Raw genomic sequence first — 20,244 nt, 5'->3', positions numbered from 1 at the left:
CAAGCAGAGCTTGTCACCCTCTAATTTGCACTATGGTTTCATATAAATTGCTGGTTGAGTCTTAGCACTTGCTTAATGAGGGTCCTAAATTACTCTTACAGTCCCCTTTTAAATCTTGAAGACTTGGGAAAAATTTTAAAGGTAGTGTATTGAATACCCCTATTTTGCCTGACAGAGATCACACACCTAAGGAAAATTAACAGTACTTCAGTTATGTTCTGTCGTTCCTGGTTCTCATTCACATTGCACCAGTTGCTTCAAATGTGTTTTTGGTAATTCAGTGTGTGCTGTATTGGGCCTTTTTTGGTGTGTGTGGTGTTTTCAAGTCACAAACTTTTTGAAGAAAAACTATTCCAGTTGTTTCAGAAATGATTGTTTCATTTTGGATTTGCATGTGAGTTCCTTATATGATTCAGACTAGGATGACTAGACAGGAGCTAACTGCATGGCGCCAAACTTGATTTCCTTTGGGATGCATGCAAGAGGCTCCTGTCAAATTTCCATTAGAAAACAAGTATTTTTCCCTTTTGCAATTACAAGTTATCTATCAAGTGTACTCACCCTACTTCTTAATCGTCTTTATTCTGCTGGCTTCAGTACCCACTGGCAATCTTCACCAAGGTCAATTATTACATAAATGGTGATGAAATTGTGCACCTAGAGCTATCTATTATTTGAGTATTATCTACCATTACTTTGGATACACCATGCATTCAGAATGGCCAGGGGAGGGCACACACAGATCACATACAGCATTTTCTTTGGTTTCTGATTCAGCAAGATACCCCAGGCTCACTCAGTTCTTCCCTGTCCAGACCTGACTCCCTGAGGGAAACACTACTTCCGCATTCTTTGCTTCTATGCTGTTTCATTGGGCCAAGCAGTGACTTGTTTGTGGCTTTGGCCTTCCACACACAACAGATTACATTTTCACTCTGTATCCCTACATGGCAGCCAGGGTTTTTGCAAAGCTCCATTCTCCCGTTTCCCTGCATGCCTTCCAGAATTAATTGCCACCACATGCTTCAGTCAAGCTCCTTTGTAACTTAGAATCTCTGTCTGCTTCTTGCTTTTAATGTGGCATTGGTCCCATGAAAGGTAGAGCACTCATAAGAAGAGACTTTGCATTGGGACCATGAATTTATAAAGCACACTAAATGATCTTTTGCCCTTGTTAACTATTTCGTCAAGGTCATAGGTAAAGTATGAACTGGTGTTAATGAGTATTACGGAGACTGTTAAATAGATTCCTACTGCCAAGGCATCAAAAGTAGGCTCTTTTGCTCCAGTTCTTAACTCAGCTGGTTTGTCATGGCAACATCGGAGGCCTGAATTCTTTAGTATACATTATACTTTGTTCTTATTTTACAGTTTGTTGACATTGGAATAGTAACGAGTATTGAAGTAAACCATAAACAAGTGGATGTTGCAAAAAAAGGACAAGAAGTCTGTGTTAAAATAGAACCTATTCCTGGTGAATCTCCCAAAATGTTTGGAAGACACTTTGAAGCTACAGACATTCTTGTCAGTAAGGTGAGCAGAAGCAGCGTGTTTTAAGAAACAGGCTGGCAGCCTTCTCCATCTGTCTGATCTCAGTTTGTGTGAGGGCTAAGTTTGAGCTTGTGGCATCTGATGGGCTCAGATGCTACATGTGGGTTCAGTTTGATTCATCTTTGTTGAGAAATGTGTTCATGGAGTGGCGCTGTCAGTACTCGAGGTTCCCAGACTGGTATGCCAACTGGGGATTCTGGTCTTTTAGGGGGAGATCCCTGCTTTCATCCAGCAGAGTTTGACCGTAAAGTGAGCACCAGCTTGCCCCAGGGACTTGTTGGGCACGTGCTGTTTACCTTGTTAGCATGTCTGACTCCTGCATTGCAGATAAGTCGGCAGTCCATCGACGCACTCAAAGACTGGTTCAGGGATGAAATGCAGAAGAGTGACTGGCAGCTTATCGTGGAGCTCAAGAAAGTATTTGAAATCATCTAATTTTTCCACATGGCACAGAAATTGGAGTGAATGCAATATTGTGTTGTAACATCACCAACAAAAGCAAGACAAAATTGGAACAGATGTATCTGAACACTGAGGGACTGGTATGGAAGGAAAAATAATAGGTGTAAAAAATGTTTTCCATGAGAAACCAAGAAACTTACACTGGTTTGACAGTGGTCAATTTACATGTCCCTCTAGTTCAATGTGCCTGTTCCCACCCTCTGTTGCCCTACCCTTCTCTACTTGGCTGCTGTTTTAAAGTTTGCCCTTCCCAAAATTTGGATTTTTATTACAAATCTAAAAGGTCTTTCGATTTTATACTGATTAAATCAGTACTGCAGTATTTGATTAACCAAGCTTCTGCAGATTTTGTGATTCTTGGGACTTTTTGATGTAAGTACTACTACTTTATTTATGCACATTCTTCCCCAGTAATTTTTTCCAGCGTTATTCTGCCATACGCCCCTAGGGATTTTTTTAAAAATAGAAAATTAGGCATTCTGCTATTTCTTTATTTGCTTATGTGTGAAACAATGCTGTAAAGCATAGCTGACTGCTGCTTATCGCTTGTGTGGTCATGACAGTCCAAACTCCAATAAACAGACATGAACCGTAACCTCTGCTAGGCTTCATGGTAGTGTAGCTCCTCTGCCACAAGTTCTCTTCCTCAGCACACACTGAGTGGACCTTGTGCACTCCTGTCACATGGTAGCAGTAGACACTACGCACACATTCACTAGTTAGACAAGTAGCAGTAATTGGCGTCAGGCAGGCAGACACAGTGACTTAATCACTGTGGTCTGATAACCTGAGCTTGTGGCTTTTCTTAAAAAAGTGGCTACAAGAAGTAGTTACTCCAAGTTAAGAAACCTGTAAGATAAGTGAAATTCTGGAACAGTTTCGAAGTCACTGGTAGGGTATTTGAGGAATAAGTTCCAAATATTCAGTAGGATAAAGTTGTATTTTTTATTTCTAAACATGGCAATAGCATAGAAAAATATGTCTAAATTCAGTACCATTCTTCATTGTCAATTTTTCTCAAGGTCCAGTGGAGGCAAAGGAGATCAACAACCCCAAACTATCTGTGGGACAGGATGTAGTTTTCCCAGGCGTTCTAAAAGCATGTGGAGTTCTTCCCATGGGAAGTAAAGGACTTCCTTAACATGCCCTTGTGTTCATGTGCAGACAAGAGCGGGAGATGGTGTAGGAGCTCTGCCCCCTCCTGGCACAAGCAGAATCCCAGTGTGGGACCTCTCAGGAATTTCAGAGCTTAGCACGAAGCCTGCAACGGTCTGGCCTGGAGACTTTTCAGTACAATTAACAGCAGTTGCTTCCTATAGTTGAGTGTTTAAGGATTCACAAAAAGGAGCCTGTACAAAATATACATACAGTTCTTTATTAAACAACTGTAAACACTTATTCACTGTAAAAATCCATAAAACTTTATAAACAAATGTTTTTGTAAATAGAATCTATGCTACAGTAAAAGAACACAATTATTTACATGCAATACTGACAAATTTGGCACTTTTTGAAAAGAAATGTACAAAAACACTTGCTTAAAAAGAAATCTGAAAAACTCCGAGCATTACTATCATGCACTTTGCAAATACCTCACAAGCACTTATGGCACAGCTAGCGGAGAGCACCAGGTCCCTGGCAGTAGTTACGTGACCTTTAATGTGCTTCCGTAAGTTTGCTGTAAAACCACCTGAACATTGTCCAGAATAAAGTCAAATGCCATGTTCCAAACAGATTCCACCGACTGCTGCATCAACCTGGAGGTGGGGAAAGAAGACACGGTGAGGAAGGAGTGCTAAACCACTTCCACCTTCAGAGCCGCTAGCAAGTATTTCCTACGGTTACATTAACCCCAGGAAGTGTTGCTCAGTATACACTCAATGAGTTGTTGATTTGCTACCCCTGCCCCGTAAAAGTGCTGAATAAACGTACCTTTTCATGTATTTTATAACTAGATCCAGTTTTTCCAAATCCTTTTCCTCTATTAGATCAGTACAGTATTTCACAACTTGGAGAATGTCTTCTTCCATCGGATCTAGAGAGGGGGAAAAGCCTGAAATGAGGACCAGTGCCAACTTTCTGCAGGTAAAACAAAGGCAGAGCTATCAAAGGGAGCAACTGTAAGAAACTTCAAAATTTGCCACGTTGGGAGTAGCTGGTTACAAATACGACTGTGTGTGCGTGCACATGTGCTGAGGTCACAGACCAGACTGCAGCACTACCCTTCAGCCTCTGCTCATTTTACACAGGACAAGCCAACCTGAAATAGTAGTTATCCATTCTTTGAGCAAGTTCTTCACATCACTGAGTTCAACAGCTCCAGCTAGATTGGGTGCTGGAGGTCTCCCACTGCCGCAGGGCTCAGGCTGCACTCTTGATGTAGAAAGAGCGTGTTCCTCCTGTTAAAGGACACAAGCGCTATAGTTACACAAGTACTAGGTCAGGTAGATTAGGGTCTGAACAAGGTCACGTTTTTTAAAAAAAACTAAAATTACCAGGGGTGTCTCAGCAGGGCCTTCATGCTTTAGAAATCCATCAATTAGCTTTTGGGGACTCCCACAGGCCCCTGACAGAGTTTTTGCAGGACTGCTGAGCTTGGTTTTTGAAGGACTCTGGATCTTCTTTTGGGGACTGGTAGAGTTTTTCTTCTTATTTCTTTTCTTTTCTTTAACTGCTGCTGGCTTTAAGTGAAGTAACGGGTTCTTTGGCACTGGAAGAAGGTGGATGTGAGATCCTCAATAAATAAGTGTGGATGGTACCATGGGTCTCTCTCCTTCTTCCAAATACAATCCCTTGCATTCTGTGTTCCCTACCCCAACAAACCCTGCTGAGTAAGAGGGACAGAATGGTAATCGCTAAAAGGGAGGTCCTACAATTCTCTCTGCTCTACTTTGGCTTCTGGCCTCAATGTTTACAGCAACCCTGGGTTCAGGTCTCCAGAAACCTTTTTCAACTTAGACCCTTTATGTCTCAGTCTAAGGACAACTGAGAGGTATTTGAGAGATTGCCTTTCTTTACTATTAATAAAGATCCAAATTCAGGACTCTCAAGACTTACCTACATTTTGCACTTACTGGAGTAAATGAAGAGACCTTAAAATGAAATTTGACTTTGGCCATCATATAAAACAACTCCCATCATTCTTAGCTTCATTTTTTCACGTACCACCTGATACTTACCGGAAGTGCCAGCCGGCTGCTGGTAAGCAGCATTCTCTCCCTGCTTCTGTCTCTCATCATAGGCTGCCTTCAGCTCCTTCTGCAGCTCAGTAGGAAGGGCAGCAAACACCTCAGGGTCCACCTAGGGCAAAAGAGATGAACGTCAACCTCCCGTTCCTTCCGGATGGGCACTGGCTTTTTTTCTCACGAGACTTTGCAATTTATATTTGTTCTGATTCGTGTAAGTTCTTAATAGGTTCTCAGTATCAAAGCTCATTAATCTTTAAAACGTTTAAGGGGAGAGTAAGCAGAGGACTAACTGGCTTAAACCAGCTGACACAGGCACAGACTGTCCACAACCACTGTAGAAGTCAGGGCAGGCAAGGGTAGAGGGACAGCAGGGCCTCGAGCATCTCCACTCTGCTGTTTTCCAGTGCGGCCCTACCTTGTCCCAGCCATACAAAGGGGAGCAGCATGTACGCTAGGCACAAGTTTCTACACGGTCACCTGATAGACATCCCCGCCCCCCAATGCTTTAGAGGGAGGCTGCTCCGTGTGCAGATGAGGCGGGGTGGATGAAGCTCAGTTGTGCCCCCCACAGACAACCTAGGAATTACCTCGTGTGAAGATGGAGGGGAGAAAGGGTCACGAGCCATGCTCCAAGCACTGCAGGGTAGTGTGACAGAAAAGGCTCCCTGCTTTAACTTGCCTGTGAAAGTGCTGGAAGGGCTATTACGTTTATTCCAGTGTCACTGTTTGATTCCTGAGCTTCTGGCATTTGCCACAAAACTGTCCCAACTCCTTGTGGCAGGACTGGTGTGGTGCAGCCATTCACTGGTTCTTTCTTTTGGGGGCCCCGGGTCTCTCCTTGTTGAACAGCATAAACTTGCTCTACTTGTTCCCGGAGATCAGGTGGAAGTGCTTCCAGAACAGACTGATCAAGCTACAAAACGCCAAACATAAAGCATGCTCAAAATACTGCAGCTAACATAGCACTTTCATTTTGGTTTGAACATCATGAATGGTGAGTTTAAGGTTTGCAGATTATAGGAAATGCTATCACCCCAAACTAGCCTATTTCTGTAACGCCTTGGCCTTTGCCCCTGAAACCTTAGCTGATGAAGGTCTGCTCCTGACCTGCTAAGTCCAGATAGTCATGGTATCTTGCAACAGAACTTCATCAATGGGCGGACTGTTCAAACTGAGGAGCAAGGCAATAAAGTCTTGGATAAAATGTTCACAAAGTACTACCCAAAGTACAAATAATTCTCCTAGTATCCCAGCAGCATTCTGGGAGAATGGAGTTTTCAAAGCTAACTTCCCACCCTGTTTCTTTGAACACTTCAGCCCTTTGGAGACATTCAATCCCATATCCTGGAAAGAACAACCATACTTTACTATTACTGGCTAGTTCTGCATGTTACCAGCGACCAATCAAGCATACCAGAACTGCTTCTCCTAGTCCTATAGCCAGTATCACATCTTCAGCCTCCTTCCATGCTGGAGAGCAAAGGTGGCTGCAAATCTTTCCCAGCAGTTTACTGTGTTTGCCCAGAGTGCATCACATAAAGAGCCTACACAAACTGCATTAATACCTTCCCTACAGAGACAAGTGTTTGCAAATGCTGCACAATCTTTTCACATGGGCCTCTACTTCCTTCTCAACTGATCACATCCGCTTTGTTGAATGAGTTTGCAGGATTGCTGCTGACACAGGGTGCAGCTCACAAGGAATGCCTTTCAGCTAGGCTGTGCAACTAGCAAGAGCTGCAAATTTTTTTTTTTAAAGATTTTTTATCGGAAAGTCAACTATACAGAGAGGAGGACAGGACAGACAGGAAAATCTTCGTCTGATGGTTCACTTCCCAAGCGACCATAACGGCCGGAGCTGAGCCAATCAGAAGCCAGGAGCCCTTCCGGGTCTCCAACATGGGTGCAGGGTCCCAAGGCTTTGGGCTGTCCTCGACTGCTTTCCCAGGCCACAAGCAGGGAGCTGGATGGGAAGCAGGGCCGCTTGGATTAGAACCGGCGACCACATGGGACCCTGGTGCGTGCAAGGCGAGGACTTTAACCACTACCCTATCGTGCCGGGCCCCCAAGAGCTGCAAATCTTTTGCACAAGTTCCATCATTCTCCTAACCAACTGCTCCTCATTTAGAATTGCGCCAACATGATCCACCCTAACAAGCAGCCTCCTCTTCCCTTTCTTTGTTGTACAGAATAAATGATATGTCACCCTTTGTTTTTTTACAACCAGCTTTGCCAAGATTTTTGGTTCTGTTTATGCCGACACAGGTATACCTGAGAAGGTGACGGGACCTCTATACTCAGGTTAAGTCTTGACTGCACACTGAGGGAAGAATGCAGACCGTTCCATTTCCCTGAAGACCCGCCCTTGCTCGTGTCAGGACTGGGAGCAGCTGGCAGATGCGTAGAAACAGAGGGCAGCAAAGTACAAGCTCTAGAGGCAGATGGTGCTTCCAGGTCCACAGCAGCCAGAAACACTGCAGGATGGGGCATACGTTATTAGATTCCTCATAATTAGGGATGCAAATTTGTTACAAAATCTAGGGCCATACCAATATGAAACATCAGTGCTGAGAACCACCCACCTTCCTTGTGCTCCTCTTCTGTGGATTTCTTAGCTTTCTGAACTTGAAAGAGATCACGGACAGAATGGGACCCGCCAGGATGGTGGCTCGACTGACCTGACGAGCGCCTAGGGCACACGGAGGGCTTCATGTTAGCTGGCACCAACTGATTCACGTGCATTCCAACCTGGAACCAGAATGAAGAGAGTATGTCTCTAGGACAAGGGAAGCTAAAATGAGAGACAAATTTCAGTGAAATTCTCAAGATAACAGATTACCTTCTCTATCCTGTGTACTATAAGACTGCATCTGACTCACTACAAAAACGACTTGTACCCTAGCTACGGAGCAGAAGTCTACCAAAATCTATTGTATCTTTAAAACCATGTATACCATACTGCAGTCGAGTAAAATTTTAAATGAAAACTTTTAAGAATGTTTTAAAATATAGTCTACTTGGCAATTTTTTTGTTAGGAGTTATGTAATTTTAACTACAAAATGTGATGGGGGAAGAATTACCCACAGGTTATCGAGACCTTCTACACTGCCAAGCTCTAGTGTGCAGTTTTACACATCAACTTCGATTGTGGTCGCTTAGTGACTTGTTAATCCTTCCACTGAAGCCTTACACCAAGCCATGTACCATGCTATAAATACTCATCTTTAAGAAAACCTAAAGTTTTAAATTTTTAAATTTTTTTATTTCGCTTGGAGAGTCAGAGTTACAGAGGGAGAGACAAAGATCTTCCAACCGCTGGCTCACTCCTCAAATGGCTCAACGGCTGGAGCTAGCCCAATCTGTAATTGGGAGCCCAGAGCTTCTTCCCTGTTTCACACGTGGGTGCAGGGGCCAAAGGCCTTGGGCCATCCTCTGTTGCCTTCCCAGAACTTGAGTAGAGAGCTGGATCAGGAAGTGTAGCAGCTGACATAATAACCAGTACCCAAATGGGATGCTGCCAGGTGTGGGATTAACCCTGGCCCCTGGGTTCTTGTTATATTTTTATTTGAATGAGTTACAGAAAAAAAATTATTTTGCATCCACTGGTTCACTATGCAAATGGCCACAATGGCTGAGGTTGGGCCAGTCCAAAGGCAGGAGTCACCCAGATGGGCTGTTGGCACCACAGGTAGAGGCAGAGCTGACTATGCCACAGTGCCAGCCCTAGGTTTTTACATTTTGGTGTCCTCTTGCATATCTGTCCCAAAGAATCTTATTTACATGTCTGTCTCTTCCCTCTATACAAGTTTCACACTTGCAATCATTAGTTTCATCTTGTAGGAGACAATAACCGGAATACTAAGATAATGCATGTAGAACTAGCCTGAGAAAGACACTATAAAATCTAAGATACACAGAAAATTCAGAGCCAGGCTAACAACTCCAACTTGCCTGAAAACCAAAATCATCAGCTCCGATAAGTTTCTCTTCTGCTTTAGATAATAACAAAGGAGCTAGAGATTTGTATATGTGCCTCAAACCTCCATCATCATCATTCTGAGACCAAGTCAAAATTCAAAACCATATTACACACTTACCCCTCTCATATCTGATATATTTAGCTTCATTGAGTGAAACATGTTTAACGCAGCCTTTCCAATTATTTTCACACTATCCGTTGCCTGATCAAGAGTTACAGTCCTGCAAATGATAGGATGAAACTGTTAGAGAACCTGAAGTTATATGCTTTGTGTACTCACTGGTAGTTCCAACAGCAGTTCTGTACTACTACGGAATAAGTGTACAGGTAAGAGACATGCAACACAACCCCCAGAGACGACAGCCAGCTGCTGGCCCCAGTAACTGCTGAGTATCCCCCTGGTCTGCTTCAGAGCATAAGCAGGGTATCACACTGCAAACAGAAAATGACTAACTCAGTATCAATACATTCCCTATAGTTTATGTTTCAACGGAAAATTTACTTTTTTTGGATGAGCTTTTCCATGTATCTTTCACAAACTGAATTTCAGCTGTTAAACCAACATTTTGGATTCCCAGAAAAAGTGTCAAAACTGAATATGATTTCCCTCCAGAAAATATGAAAAGGTAATTCTCCTGAGTAAGGGCTCAACAACCAGTGTATCGTTGCAATGACCACCAATACTCTACTGGAAATACATACCCATGATAATACTTACGAACTTATGTTAGTTAAAAACAGCCAACTGCATAAAAATGTTTTAGAAATTACGTTGTTTAATATGTACTTTATACTCGCTGATTTGAGGGTAAGTTAATAATTAAAAATAAAATTGGGAGTTTCTGTTTCTGACAGTTGCCTAAGACAATCACATACATGAACTAATCTTTAAACTGGACACATGGCTTGAGAGTCAACAGTATTTAACTTTAGTTTGACAAACAAAATGCAATGTATCGCGCAATATAAAAGCATGCAAAGCCAAGTATTTTTATATGTCACAAATATTATAATAAGTTCGATATATGGCCCTCACATTAAAAAATAAAACAGCCTCTGAGCTTTTTCCCACTATTCAGAAACCAATTACTCCTCCTCGCAGAGAGAATTCATGCCTGTGTAATGAAGTGGAGACCTTACATCGTTTCTGGAAGGATTACACGGACACCTCAGGGGAAGCTGCCAGGTCCACACCCCCCAGCACCTGTGCTGTTCTGCTCACACGCTGCCAGGAACAGCCTGGAGGCCCCAAGGAAAGGCTGCTACGAGGAAATCAGAAGCAGCCCCAAACCCCACTCCCGAAAGGGCCACGCGAGCCCATTAACCTGATTCCACAGGCCTGACCCACAGAACGTCACGTAAGACAGCTCTTTATTCACTCTTTAGTTTTGTTTTCTGTTAATTCCAATAAGCCACACCAAAATACTATCAGTATTGCTTCTGTGCTTACCTGAAAATGGTATCACAAATCCCATGGCCTCCGAATTTTGCAGTCTCTACAGGGGCTCCCGGCTTTCGCACCATGACTTTCAGAGTCAGACGTTTACCCTTCACGCCGGCAGCTTCAAGTCGTCTTTGAATTTCTTCTGATAGACTCATAAGAAAAGCTTCTGCCTCTTTGGCCTGTATTTTCAAACAAATACGGAAAAACTTCCATGTTATTTGCCTGTGTATCTTAGTAATTATTTTCACTTTGAATGTATCAAAGAAGAATGCTATTTACTACCCTGCTAACCATCCATTCATGGCAAATGGTCATTCTGAGTGCCAGCTCTGCTGTACAGCAGGATAACACGCCTCTTGCCCCGGCCATCCAACATCATGTATACCCACTCAAGGCAAGGCCTCGACTTGAGCCCCGGACTCAAGGCAACGCCGTACCACCTACATTCCAGCTTCCTGCTAATGTGTCTGGGAAGGCAGTGGTTATAGGTCCAAGTGATTGTGCCCTGCTAACCATGTATGAGACCGAGATGGAGTTCATGGCTACTGGCTTCAGCCTGGTCCAGACTTGGATCCTGAGGCCATTTGGGTGAGGGAATGCGAAATCCTTCCTACTCTGCTTGATGCTGTTTTTCAGACTTTACATGCACAAACTGGAAAGCAGAGTTATACATGGACAGAATTTCCATCCACTGGTTCATCATCCAAATGGCTGCCACTGTCAGGGCGCAACCAGACCATAGAAAACTTCGGCTAAAGTTATTTTCTGGGTCGGTGCCCAAGTCCTGGCACCATCTTCCACTGCTATTCGAGGCCATTAGCAGGGAGCTGGATTGGAAGTGCAACAGCTGGGACATACATCGACTCCCATGTAAGATGCCAGAACCTCAGTGGCAATAACGCTGGCACCTCAATTAAGTGAATGTACTCTAACTATACAAAAGTACATTCATCTTCCCAATAAGGCATGACTGCTAAGTTCATTTTCCTGTTGCTGTTCTTTTTTCTAATTTATTTATTTACTTATTTATTTTTTAAGATTTATTTATTTTTTTATTACAAAGTCAGATATACAGAGGAGGAGAGACAGAGGGGAAGATCTTCCGTCCAATGATTCACTTCCCAAGTGAGCGCCAACGGCTGGTGCTGCACTGATCCGAAGCCGGGAACCAGGAACTTCTTTCCGGGTCTCCCAAGCGGGTGCAGGGTCCCAAATCTTTGGGCCGTTCTCAACTGCTTTCCCAGACCACAAGCAGGGCGCTGGATGGGAAGTGGAGCTGCCGGGATTAGAACTGGTGCCCACATGGGATCCCTGTGCATTCAAGGCCGGAGACTTTAGCCGCCAGGCCCTCTAATTTATTTTTTTAATGTTCCTTTTTTTTCCTGTTGTTTTTCTACATTTCATTTCAAATATGGCAGTGTCATGGTTTACATGGAAACAGGACTAAGAGTAAAGCACAATCTGTCATGTGAGCAGTACCTGTGTAAACCGTATTCCATAGTTGATCTCAGCAGAAACAGATTTTCTTTCCTTTTCAGTTCGAACTGGTCTGTCATCCAAACCACGGCAGAACCTATACAGCATCTGACCAGTTTTGGGACCAAATTCTTTTTGGAGTTTGGCCATGGTCATATATTGCAAATCTCCACAAGTTTTAATTCCCAAAGATGCCAACTTAGATTCCATTGATCGTCCAACTCCTATGAAAAGGAATAGACACAGTTCTAGTTTTGCAGAATTACTAAAAGTAATCAAGTTTGAAATAATTGCTTTGAAATAATCTTTATAATCTTTTTTTTAAAGATTTATTTATTTTTTATTACAAAGTCAGATATACAGAGGAGGAGGAGAGACAGAGAGGAAGATCTTCCATCTGACGTTTCACACCCCACGTGACCACAACGGCTGGTACTGCGTCGATCCAAAGCCGGGAACCAGGAACCTCTTCCGGGTCTCCCACGCGGGTGCAGGGTCCCAATGCATTGGGCCGTCCTCAACTGTTTTCCCAAGCCACAAGCAGGGAGCTGGATGGGAAGTGGAGCTGCCGGGATTAGAACCGGCACCCACATGGGATCCCGGGGCGTTCAAGGTGAGGACTTTAGCCGCTGGGCCACGCTGCCGGGCCCAATCTTTATAATCTTAAGTGGAAAAACTGAAGTATCTTGTAAGACTGAAAGAAATACTGTTGGTATAAAATTATCCCAGTAGTAGATTCCAGAACTATCCTAGTCTGGACTCTATATAGAAATAAATCAGAGAGGCAAATACAGGGCACTTCAAAAAGATAATGAACAGATAGTTACTCTGCTCTGAAAGACCTTGTTTTGGACTTTTTTTTTTGGTAAAAAATATTTTTAAAGATTATATGAAAAGTCAGAGCTACAGAGGGAGAAGCTGTGATCTTCAGGCGCTACTCATACTCACCCCTCAGCTGAACACAATGGCTGGGGCAGGGCCGAGCAGAAGGCAGGAGCTGCTTCCAAGATCCCCTTGTCAGGGAAGCAGAGGTCTAAACATCTGAGCCAACATCCATGCTTTCGCCAAGGTGCATCAACTGGGAGCTGAACAGCCAGACTTGGAACCAGCGTCCGTATGTGATGCCAGTGTTATATGAGGTGCTTTACCCACGACACCAGGAAGGTGGCTCAGGTGAAAAAATTTTGAATCTACACATTACAAAGGGCCTTTAAAAAGCTCATGTAAGGGAATCAGAGTTATAGTGCAACAGGTTAAGCTTTCCTTTTTAACATTGTCATCCCATATTAACTTCTGATCCAGCTCTGTATAAGCAGCTAATGACAGCAGCATAAAACACTCAAGTGACTGGGTCCTGGCCACCCGCCTACAAGATGTGCCTGGACTTCCAAACCCCTGGTTTTAGCCTAGACTAACCCTGTTAATAGGGGAAATGAAACAGCAGATGAAAGATACCTTTCTCTCTCAATGCTTTTCAAGTAACCTTTATAAAAAATTCATGGAAGATATATATATTATGAAAAAAAATGCACAGATTTTCAATTTTTTTTTCCAAAATATTATCCTTCAAGTCAAATCTTTCACAAAGTTTTTGAAGTGTCCCTGTATACATAACTAAATTTATCTAAAGAACATGATTTTGGGGAGAATTACGGCTCAGCAGATTACACTGCTGCCCAGGACATCAGCATACCATGTGAGCACTAGTTCCAATCCTAGCTTCACTTCCAGTTCAGCCCTCTGCTGATGTGCTAAGCAGGCACTGGAAGATGGCGTAGGTCCCTGGGTGCCTGTACTCATGCGGGAAGAGTTTTGGATAGAGTTCCAGACTCCTGGCTTTGGTCTGGCCCAGGAATGCTTGTTACGGCCACTGGGACATGAACCTGGGGATGGAACATCTCTCCCTCTCTGTAACTCCACCTTTCAATTATATCTTAAAAAAAAAAAAGAACTTTCTTAAGAAGTAGTAAAGTGTTGGGATCCTGCGACCACTGGATGACCTGAAAGAGGTTTGTGGCTTCAGATCGGCTCTGTTCCAGCTACTACGGCTACTCAGGCAGAGAACCAGCATACGGAAGGTCTTTCTGTCTCTCTTTCTCTATAAATGTGCCTTTTCAATGAAAATAAATAAACCTTAAAAAAAAAAAATAGAAGATTACTCTGGGGCAGGCTGGTAATTTCCATCCCATTAAAAGGATGAATTCTGCTTCTTTCAGCTGAGATACTGGCTTTTCTCAATTTGCTCTCTAAGCTTTAAAAAGGTATATAATCTGGGAAAGTATTTCAAAGTAACTAAGGCAAAGTATAATTCTTATTAAAAATGAAATTCCAAGTATGGTCAGGTATTTCTCAATACAGGGAGGGCAAATGCAAGGGAATAGGAGCATGAATTACAGACAAGGCAGGTAGACACTCTGCACAGCTGTTTGTTCTGGAACACTTCGTCTCATATTATTTTCCATGACACTTCGTTCCCCACTCCCACAATATGATCATGATTTGTCCCTTATAGATCTGGAGGCCAGTGGACTTGAAAGATGAGCAAGAGGCGGTCATGCCCTTGGACTAACGGTGTGTGCATGTATGTGCTGGGCGGGCAGAGGCTGTCTCAGTTTCAGAGTGTCTTCTTGCGGCTATGCTGATCAAAGCTAGGAGTACACAGAGGAAAACAACTACTATTTACTAACCAGCATGAAAGAACAGCACTCTATTAAACACCATCTATTTAAACACAATGCCAACTAGCATCACTGTTCCACTCCATGGAAAGCTGACCCGATGCAATGCAAGGCAGGGTGTGGCTGACCTTGGGGGACGGTGAAAACCAGTGAGGCTGCAGCAGCACCAGAACCCTGGAGAGCTGCTCCTTTGAACTGAACGCCTGATGCAAGTACAGGAAAAAAGAGAAAGTGAAGGAGGCAGAAGGCACAAACTGAATTCCTGGGAAAGAAAACATGCTCGCTAGAACCAAGTCTTTAAAGAAGCCAAGAAGCAAATCAGTTTTGGGAGCTGTTGGGCAACTGGGATGGACCTGGTGTGTCTCAGAAGAACTACTGGTCTAGATTTCAAGTGGTCAGTAGTGGTCCCACCCCAGCACCCAGACACCAAGCAGCTTCCTGGGGCAACATCTTTGCCAGCTGAGAACACACAGGATGGATATATTGTGTGTGTGCACTGCGTGGGAAGCTGAGCAACCTTCCTCATGAGGCTAGTACTGGACTTTCTGACCACAGACATCTGTGTCGTGTTTCTGCAAACGCAATAAAGACAGAAATCACAGGATGGAGGCACAGATCACACACAGGCTGAAGCTCCAAAGAACATGTAGACACAGTCCTTGCTGTTCTGTCAGCTGCTAGGGACAGTCCCTTCTTTCATTATGGAAGAATAAAGTTAAGTGACTTACATGTTAGTTTAATATAAACATTGTTCTGTGGAGTCTTCTAAAACTTTCTAATATAAATGTTTTTTCTTCTCAAGTAACCTTGAAGCAAGTGAAGGGGAATAGGAAGGTTACTAGGTCCATAAGTTAAAACTATTTCTGTGAAAGAAAACCATGAAACTGACCCACTTTAAAGACGGTATTTTGCTCTGAATTATGTATTAGCTAAATTTGTGTATCTAACGTTTAACTGCCAGAATTTCACACTGTGATTATATATGGACACTGAGTCCTTCAAGAGGTAATTAAGTTTAAACAAGGCCATATGAGCAGGCACCAACCCAACCTGACTGGTTTCCTTTAACAGATTGGGAGCTGAGGGTAAGCGAATGAGGAAATGAGGTCCTGTGCTATACCAAGTTCAACCACTGCACTGGATACCCGAAACCCACATCAGAGTACAAGTTGCAGTCCCAGTTAGTTACACCATTCTGGATCTAGCTTTCTATTACTCCATCCCAGGACCCAGAGATCTGGGGCGAGGACTCATCTGCCAAGGGTCATTTGGACAGTTAGCATGTGTGGATCCTACAAAATTCTCAACTCAAAATTAGTGTGTTGTAATTTATTGAATTTCAAGTCTGGCTTGCAGTTGCCTTGCTAAGACCAGAACAAATGATTCTGTGGCTGTAGCATCCTATGGCAAAGGCTAGGAAGGGTGAGAGCAATCACCGGCACACACAAGATCTGTGGCTGGAAATAGGACTGGTTGGGGAGCTAAGGGACACCCCACCTGGGTTGTGGTTCCCACTGATGAGCGCGAAAGCCAGAATAGGGGTGGTGATCTGGTCTATACACTGCTGCAGTGTCACTCAGCATGGGTGTGGACTGGGTCTGGGACGGGGGTTTGCCAGACTGGGCTAGACTCCAGCACCCATTGATGCTCATAAAAGCCAGGATAGTTGTGGGATAGGGTGGGCTAGGTCTTGGCACCTGCTGAACCACCCAAGAACTATGTCTGGGCATGGATCCGGTATGACTGGGCTGTAGCTCCCCACAGTAAAAGCCGGAACGGGTATAAGCCAATTGGGCAAGGCCACTGTTCCTGCTAGCACAGGAGGTAGAATACGTCAGCCTGGGCCAAGGACCCACATGTGTATGGGATTTGTCACTGGGAAGTAGGTCTGATAGAAGAACTTGGGGAACTCTTTTGACAGGATGCAGTCCCTGAAGGGGAATGCGCTGAGAGCAGCCCAGACTGGGACACTTGATTAACATCCACTGGCGGATTTGAGAACCAAGACAGGGTGTAGCACAGGCCAGGTCGGACACAACACTAGCTAGTTTACCTGAGGGCCGGGATTGGGGGCTGGCTGAGCTGGGCTAGACTGCAGCACCCACCAGCATGAGCTGGAACTGAGGGCAGATCAGGCTGGGCCAGGCTACGGCACTCATGGGCCAATGTCACGGTGAAGCTAGCCATACCAGACTGGGCTGCAGTACCCACCTGCACATGTGAGACTGAGGGTTGCATGGGGGAGCTTCGGGGGCCCCCACCAGTAAGCATGAGAACTTGAATGGGGAAGGCCAGGCCAGGAATGCTACAACACCTGTTGACCTTCAAGTGAACTGGGTTAGGGGAAGAGCCATGCTGGGCTAACCAACTGTATGCACTGGTGCAGGCATGAGCCAGAGTAAGGGCAGGTGAGTTGAACTTTGCCACAGCATCAGTTGGTAAGTGCTGGGAAAGAGGGCAAGTCCTGTTAAGATTGTAGAACCACCCGGAAAGTGCAAGGAGGGCAAGGAGTGGGACCAGTAGAGAAACTGTGGGCACCTCTCTGATGGGCTGCAACTCCCACTGGGTGAGCATGAGAACCAGGGCTCAAGGCAGACCTGGCTAGACAGGTGGTGGTGGAACTTGCTGGCTTGAGTGTGGGCTAATAGTGGGGTCAGCTGGCTTGAGCTAGGCTTCAATGCCCACTGATGTGTATGAGCACTAAATGGGATGTGGAATAGACTGCACCAGTCTGCTGCACAGGAGGCAGTAGTGGCAAGCACAAGAGCCAGGTTTGGGGGTAGATCTAGCGAAGTTATTGTGGGTTGCTTCAACTAGGCTGTAGTTCCCACTGGTGTACATTAGGGCCGAGTGTGTGGTAAGTAGGACTGGGCTGGGTCACAGCACCAATTGGTTTATGTAAGAGGTAGGGTTGGAGATAGAACCAACCCAGCAATTGCAACTACCAGTGTGTGCATAGGCTCATGTGGATGATAGAGTTGGACCCCATACAGGCAAGCACACACGAGAGTGGGAATCTGGGATCACTTCAGACAAGATTTCTTTGGGGATCTCCCAACTGAACCACTGAACTCAGTACTCCAACCGTGGGGAGAATTGCAGGCTCCATGGTTTTACCATGGAGTGCAGTAGCTTAGACGGAGCAGTGGATGGCATATCCAGATGCATATGGAGGACACAGCAGTCCCTCTGGGCCTACAGAGGCTATCCAGTACCACAGCAGAGGATGGAGGGTAGAACAAATCGGTCAACTACCCCAGTCAAGCACTGACAGATAATATTTGGGCAAATGGAGACTATAAGATGGACTGGAAGGATTTCCTCATCTTGGATTGGTGAGATAAACAGCATTTCAGAACTATGCAATCCACATGAGCAAATCCCGTCCCATCTCCTAGGTACTGGGGCAGTTGGGAAGCTGGGTGTGGCTTCTCCCCTTATCATCTTCTCCCATATAGTGAAAAAAAAGAAAATTTGGAAACAAAGGTCTCACCCCCAATCTCCCCTAATTCTCGAGCTTTCCCACCCTGATAAACAATGTAAACATCAAAAATAACAAAAAACGGTTCACTATGTATGTACTAAAGTAATAGAATCTATAATCCTAATTACTCTTCAAACTGAACCTCAAGATGACCATTAAGAACATCCTTTTCATCATTTTAACATAATTTTTTTAGGTTACATACTTATTAAAGGCTCAGGAATCTTTGTTGACCAGAAAATGTCATTTGAATCATTTACTATTTCATGACCAAAGAAGAAATTTCTACTTGAACTCCACATAATTTTTTAGGCTTAACACTATGCATCTGCAAATACCACTAAATCTACATAAAAAGTAGTACCTAGAAGCTACATGAGGTTGACCTAGGTGGTTTTATAATAAATAATACCTCTGTCTTGACAAGAAAGGTGTAGGTGGAAATTCTTCTACAGTATCTCAAGTTTATAAAAACGAAACACTTCACCTTTAGGCTTTACTTCTAATACAGCTCATCATTTGCTCATTAAACTTAGTAAACTGGGCTTGGCGAAATGGCTCAGTGGTTACATTCTCACCTTCATGCACCAGGACCCCATATCAGCACTGGTTCATGTCCAGGCAGCTCCACTTCCCATCCAGCTCCCGGCTTATGGCCTTGGAAAGTAGCAGAGTACGGCCCCAAGCCTCGGGACCCTGCACCTATGCGGGAGACCCAGAGCAAGTTCCTGGCTTTGGATTAGCTCAGGTCTGGCCCTTGTGGACATATGGGGAGTGAATCAACAGACAGAATATCTTTCCCTCTGTCTCTCCTTATCTCCATAAATCTGCCTTTCCAATAAAAATAAATAAAATCTTAAAAAAAAGCTTTTGAAGGCTGAGTTAGAGAGAGGCAGAAACAGAGAGGAAAGACAGTGCTGGCTCACTCCCGAAATGGCTGCAATGACTAAGACTGGGCCAAGACCAGATCAGGATTACAGAGCACCTGACAGGCTCCACGTGGCTGCAGTGCCCTCCTCTGCTGCTGCTTTCCCATGCCAGTAGCACCAACCCAGATCAGAACCGGAGCAGCCAGATCTCAATCCAGCACCCTTATTGAATGCCAGCATTGCAGGCAGTGGCTGAACGTGCTATGCCATAGTAATGACCCCTAAAATTATTTCTTAAAACCTTTAATTTTGCTACATGAAAAACATCCTTTACAATCAAAACTGAAATGTACTATTATGGTCCAGAGAAAATAATTAATAGGATTTTTAATGAAGACATTCAAATTTTGTTTTTCACTACATTGAAACAGATCAAAAAATGTTTAATAGTCATGCCTGGGAAAAGATAATATTACAGACATATGTAAGGCACTTATGAATGTCTACAGTAGACAAAAAAAATTTCCAAAGATTTTCTATTTACCTGGAAGATTAGTAACGAGCTGACCTCTGATAAAATCATCCACGTCTTCTGGTTTTAAGTGGTACTGTCCGTCTGGTTTTGCTTTTCTAGTTGCCATTCTAGCAAGGAGAATGTTAGAACCTACAACATGAAAAGGGAAAGAGATCATTCAAGACGTATTTACAATTAAAGATATCAAATCTCATAACGGGACACAGAAACTGAGTCTGATAGCGAAGTTTAAAGGCCACCTGGGCTAGCAGCAGGAGTCAGACACAGGCCAGCTACAGGATCACTCAAATGTATTAAATATGTCAAATTTTCTGTCTTGCTTGTGATTTTGACATCGTGGAGGTGCAGAAAGGAACAGGTGACACAGGAATGCTCAGATTTGACAGAGCAGGTTCCAGAGGATACCACTCAAGAGTCAACAAAACAAAGGTTAAAAGAGAGGAGCCACTGAAGAAACAAAGTACAGGAATGACAGAGCAGGTAAGCCAGGTGTGCGCCAAGATGCCCCGTCTGTAGGTCAGCACTTTCACACTCCTCAGGCATGGTGTAGTTCACCCTCCAGAAGGCTGCACAACAG

The 20,244-nt window shown here is 44.1% G+C and overlaps 2 protein-coding genes across 14 annotated transcripts in view; one reads left to right on the top strand and one right to left on the bottom strand.

Moving 5' to 3' along the window:
- Positions 1-2,344, top strand: part of EIF5B (eukaryotic translation initiation factor 5B) — a 71,840-nt gene extending 69,496 nt beyond the window's left edge. For both annotated transcript variants that reach the window (XM_058667526.1, XM_058667527.1), the window contains exons 23-24: positions 1,372-1,533; positions 1,879-2,344. In XM_058667526.1, coding sequence (XP_058523509.1) covers positions 1,372-1,533; positions 1,879-1,986 — 270 coding nt within the window. In that variant the 3' untranslated portion in view covers positions 1,987-2,344. The remainder of the gene's footprint in view (positions 1-1,371; positions 1,534-1,878) is intronic.
- Positions 2,345-3,365: 1,021 nt separating this feature from the next.
- Positions 3,366-20,244, bottom strand: part of REV1 (REV1 DNA directed polymerase) — a 100,601-nt gene continuing 83,722 nt past the window's right edge. For 11 of the 12 annotated variants that reach the window (XM_058667517.1, XM_058667516.1, XM_058667515.1 and 8 more), the window contains 12 exons: positions 19,677-19,796; positions 12,105-12,325; positions 10,632-10,804; positions 9,300-9,402; positions 7,784-7,949; positions 7,473-7,675; positions 5,881-6,114; positions 5,193-5,313; positions 4,509-4,723; positions 4,274-4,412; positions 3,946-4,048; positions 3,366-3,770 (listed from right to left, as the gene is read on the bottom strand). In XM_058667517.1, the coding sequence (XP_058523500.1) occupies positions 3,659-3,770; positions 3,946-4,048; positions 4,274-4,412; positions 4,509-4,723; positions 5,193-5,313; positions 5,881-6,114; positions 7,473-7,675; positions 7,784-7,949; positions 9,300-9,402; positions 10,632-10,804; positions 12,105-12,325; positions 19,677-19,796 (1,910 nt within the window). In that variant the 3' untranslated portion in view covers positions 3,366-3,658. The remainder of the gene's footprint in view (positions 3,771-3,945; positions 4,049-4,273; positions 4,413-4,508; positions 4,724-5,192; positions 5,314-5,880; positions 6,115-7,472; positions 7,676-7,783; positions 7,950-9,299; positions 9,403-10,631; positions 10,805-12,104; positions 12,326-19,676; positions 19,797-20,244) is intronic. The other variant, XM_058667522.1, reaches the window with a different exon arrangement.

The sequence above is a fragment of the Ochotona princeps genome, chromosome 8, assembly GCF_030435755.1.
Source record: "Ochotona princeps isolate mOchPri1 chromosome 8, mOchPri1.hap1, whole genome shotgun sequence".
In the NCBI taxonomy this organism is placed as follows: domain Eukaryota; kingdom Metazoa; phylum Chordata; class Mammalia; order Lagomorpha; family Ochotonidae; genus Ochotona; species Ochotona princeps.
This window is presented reverse-complemented; position numbering and strand designations above follow the sequence as displayed.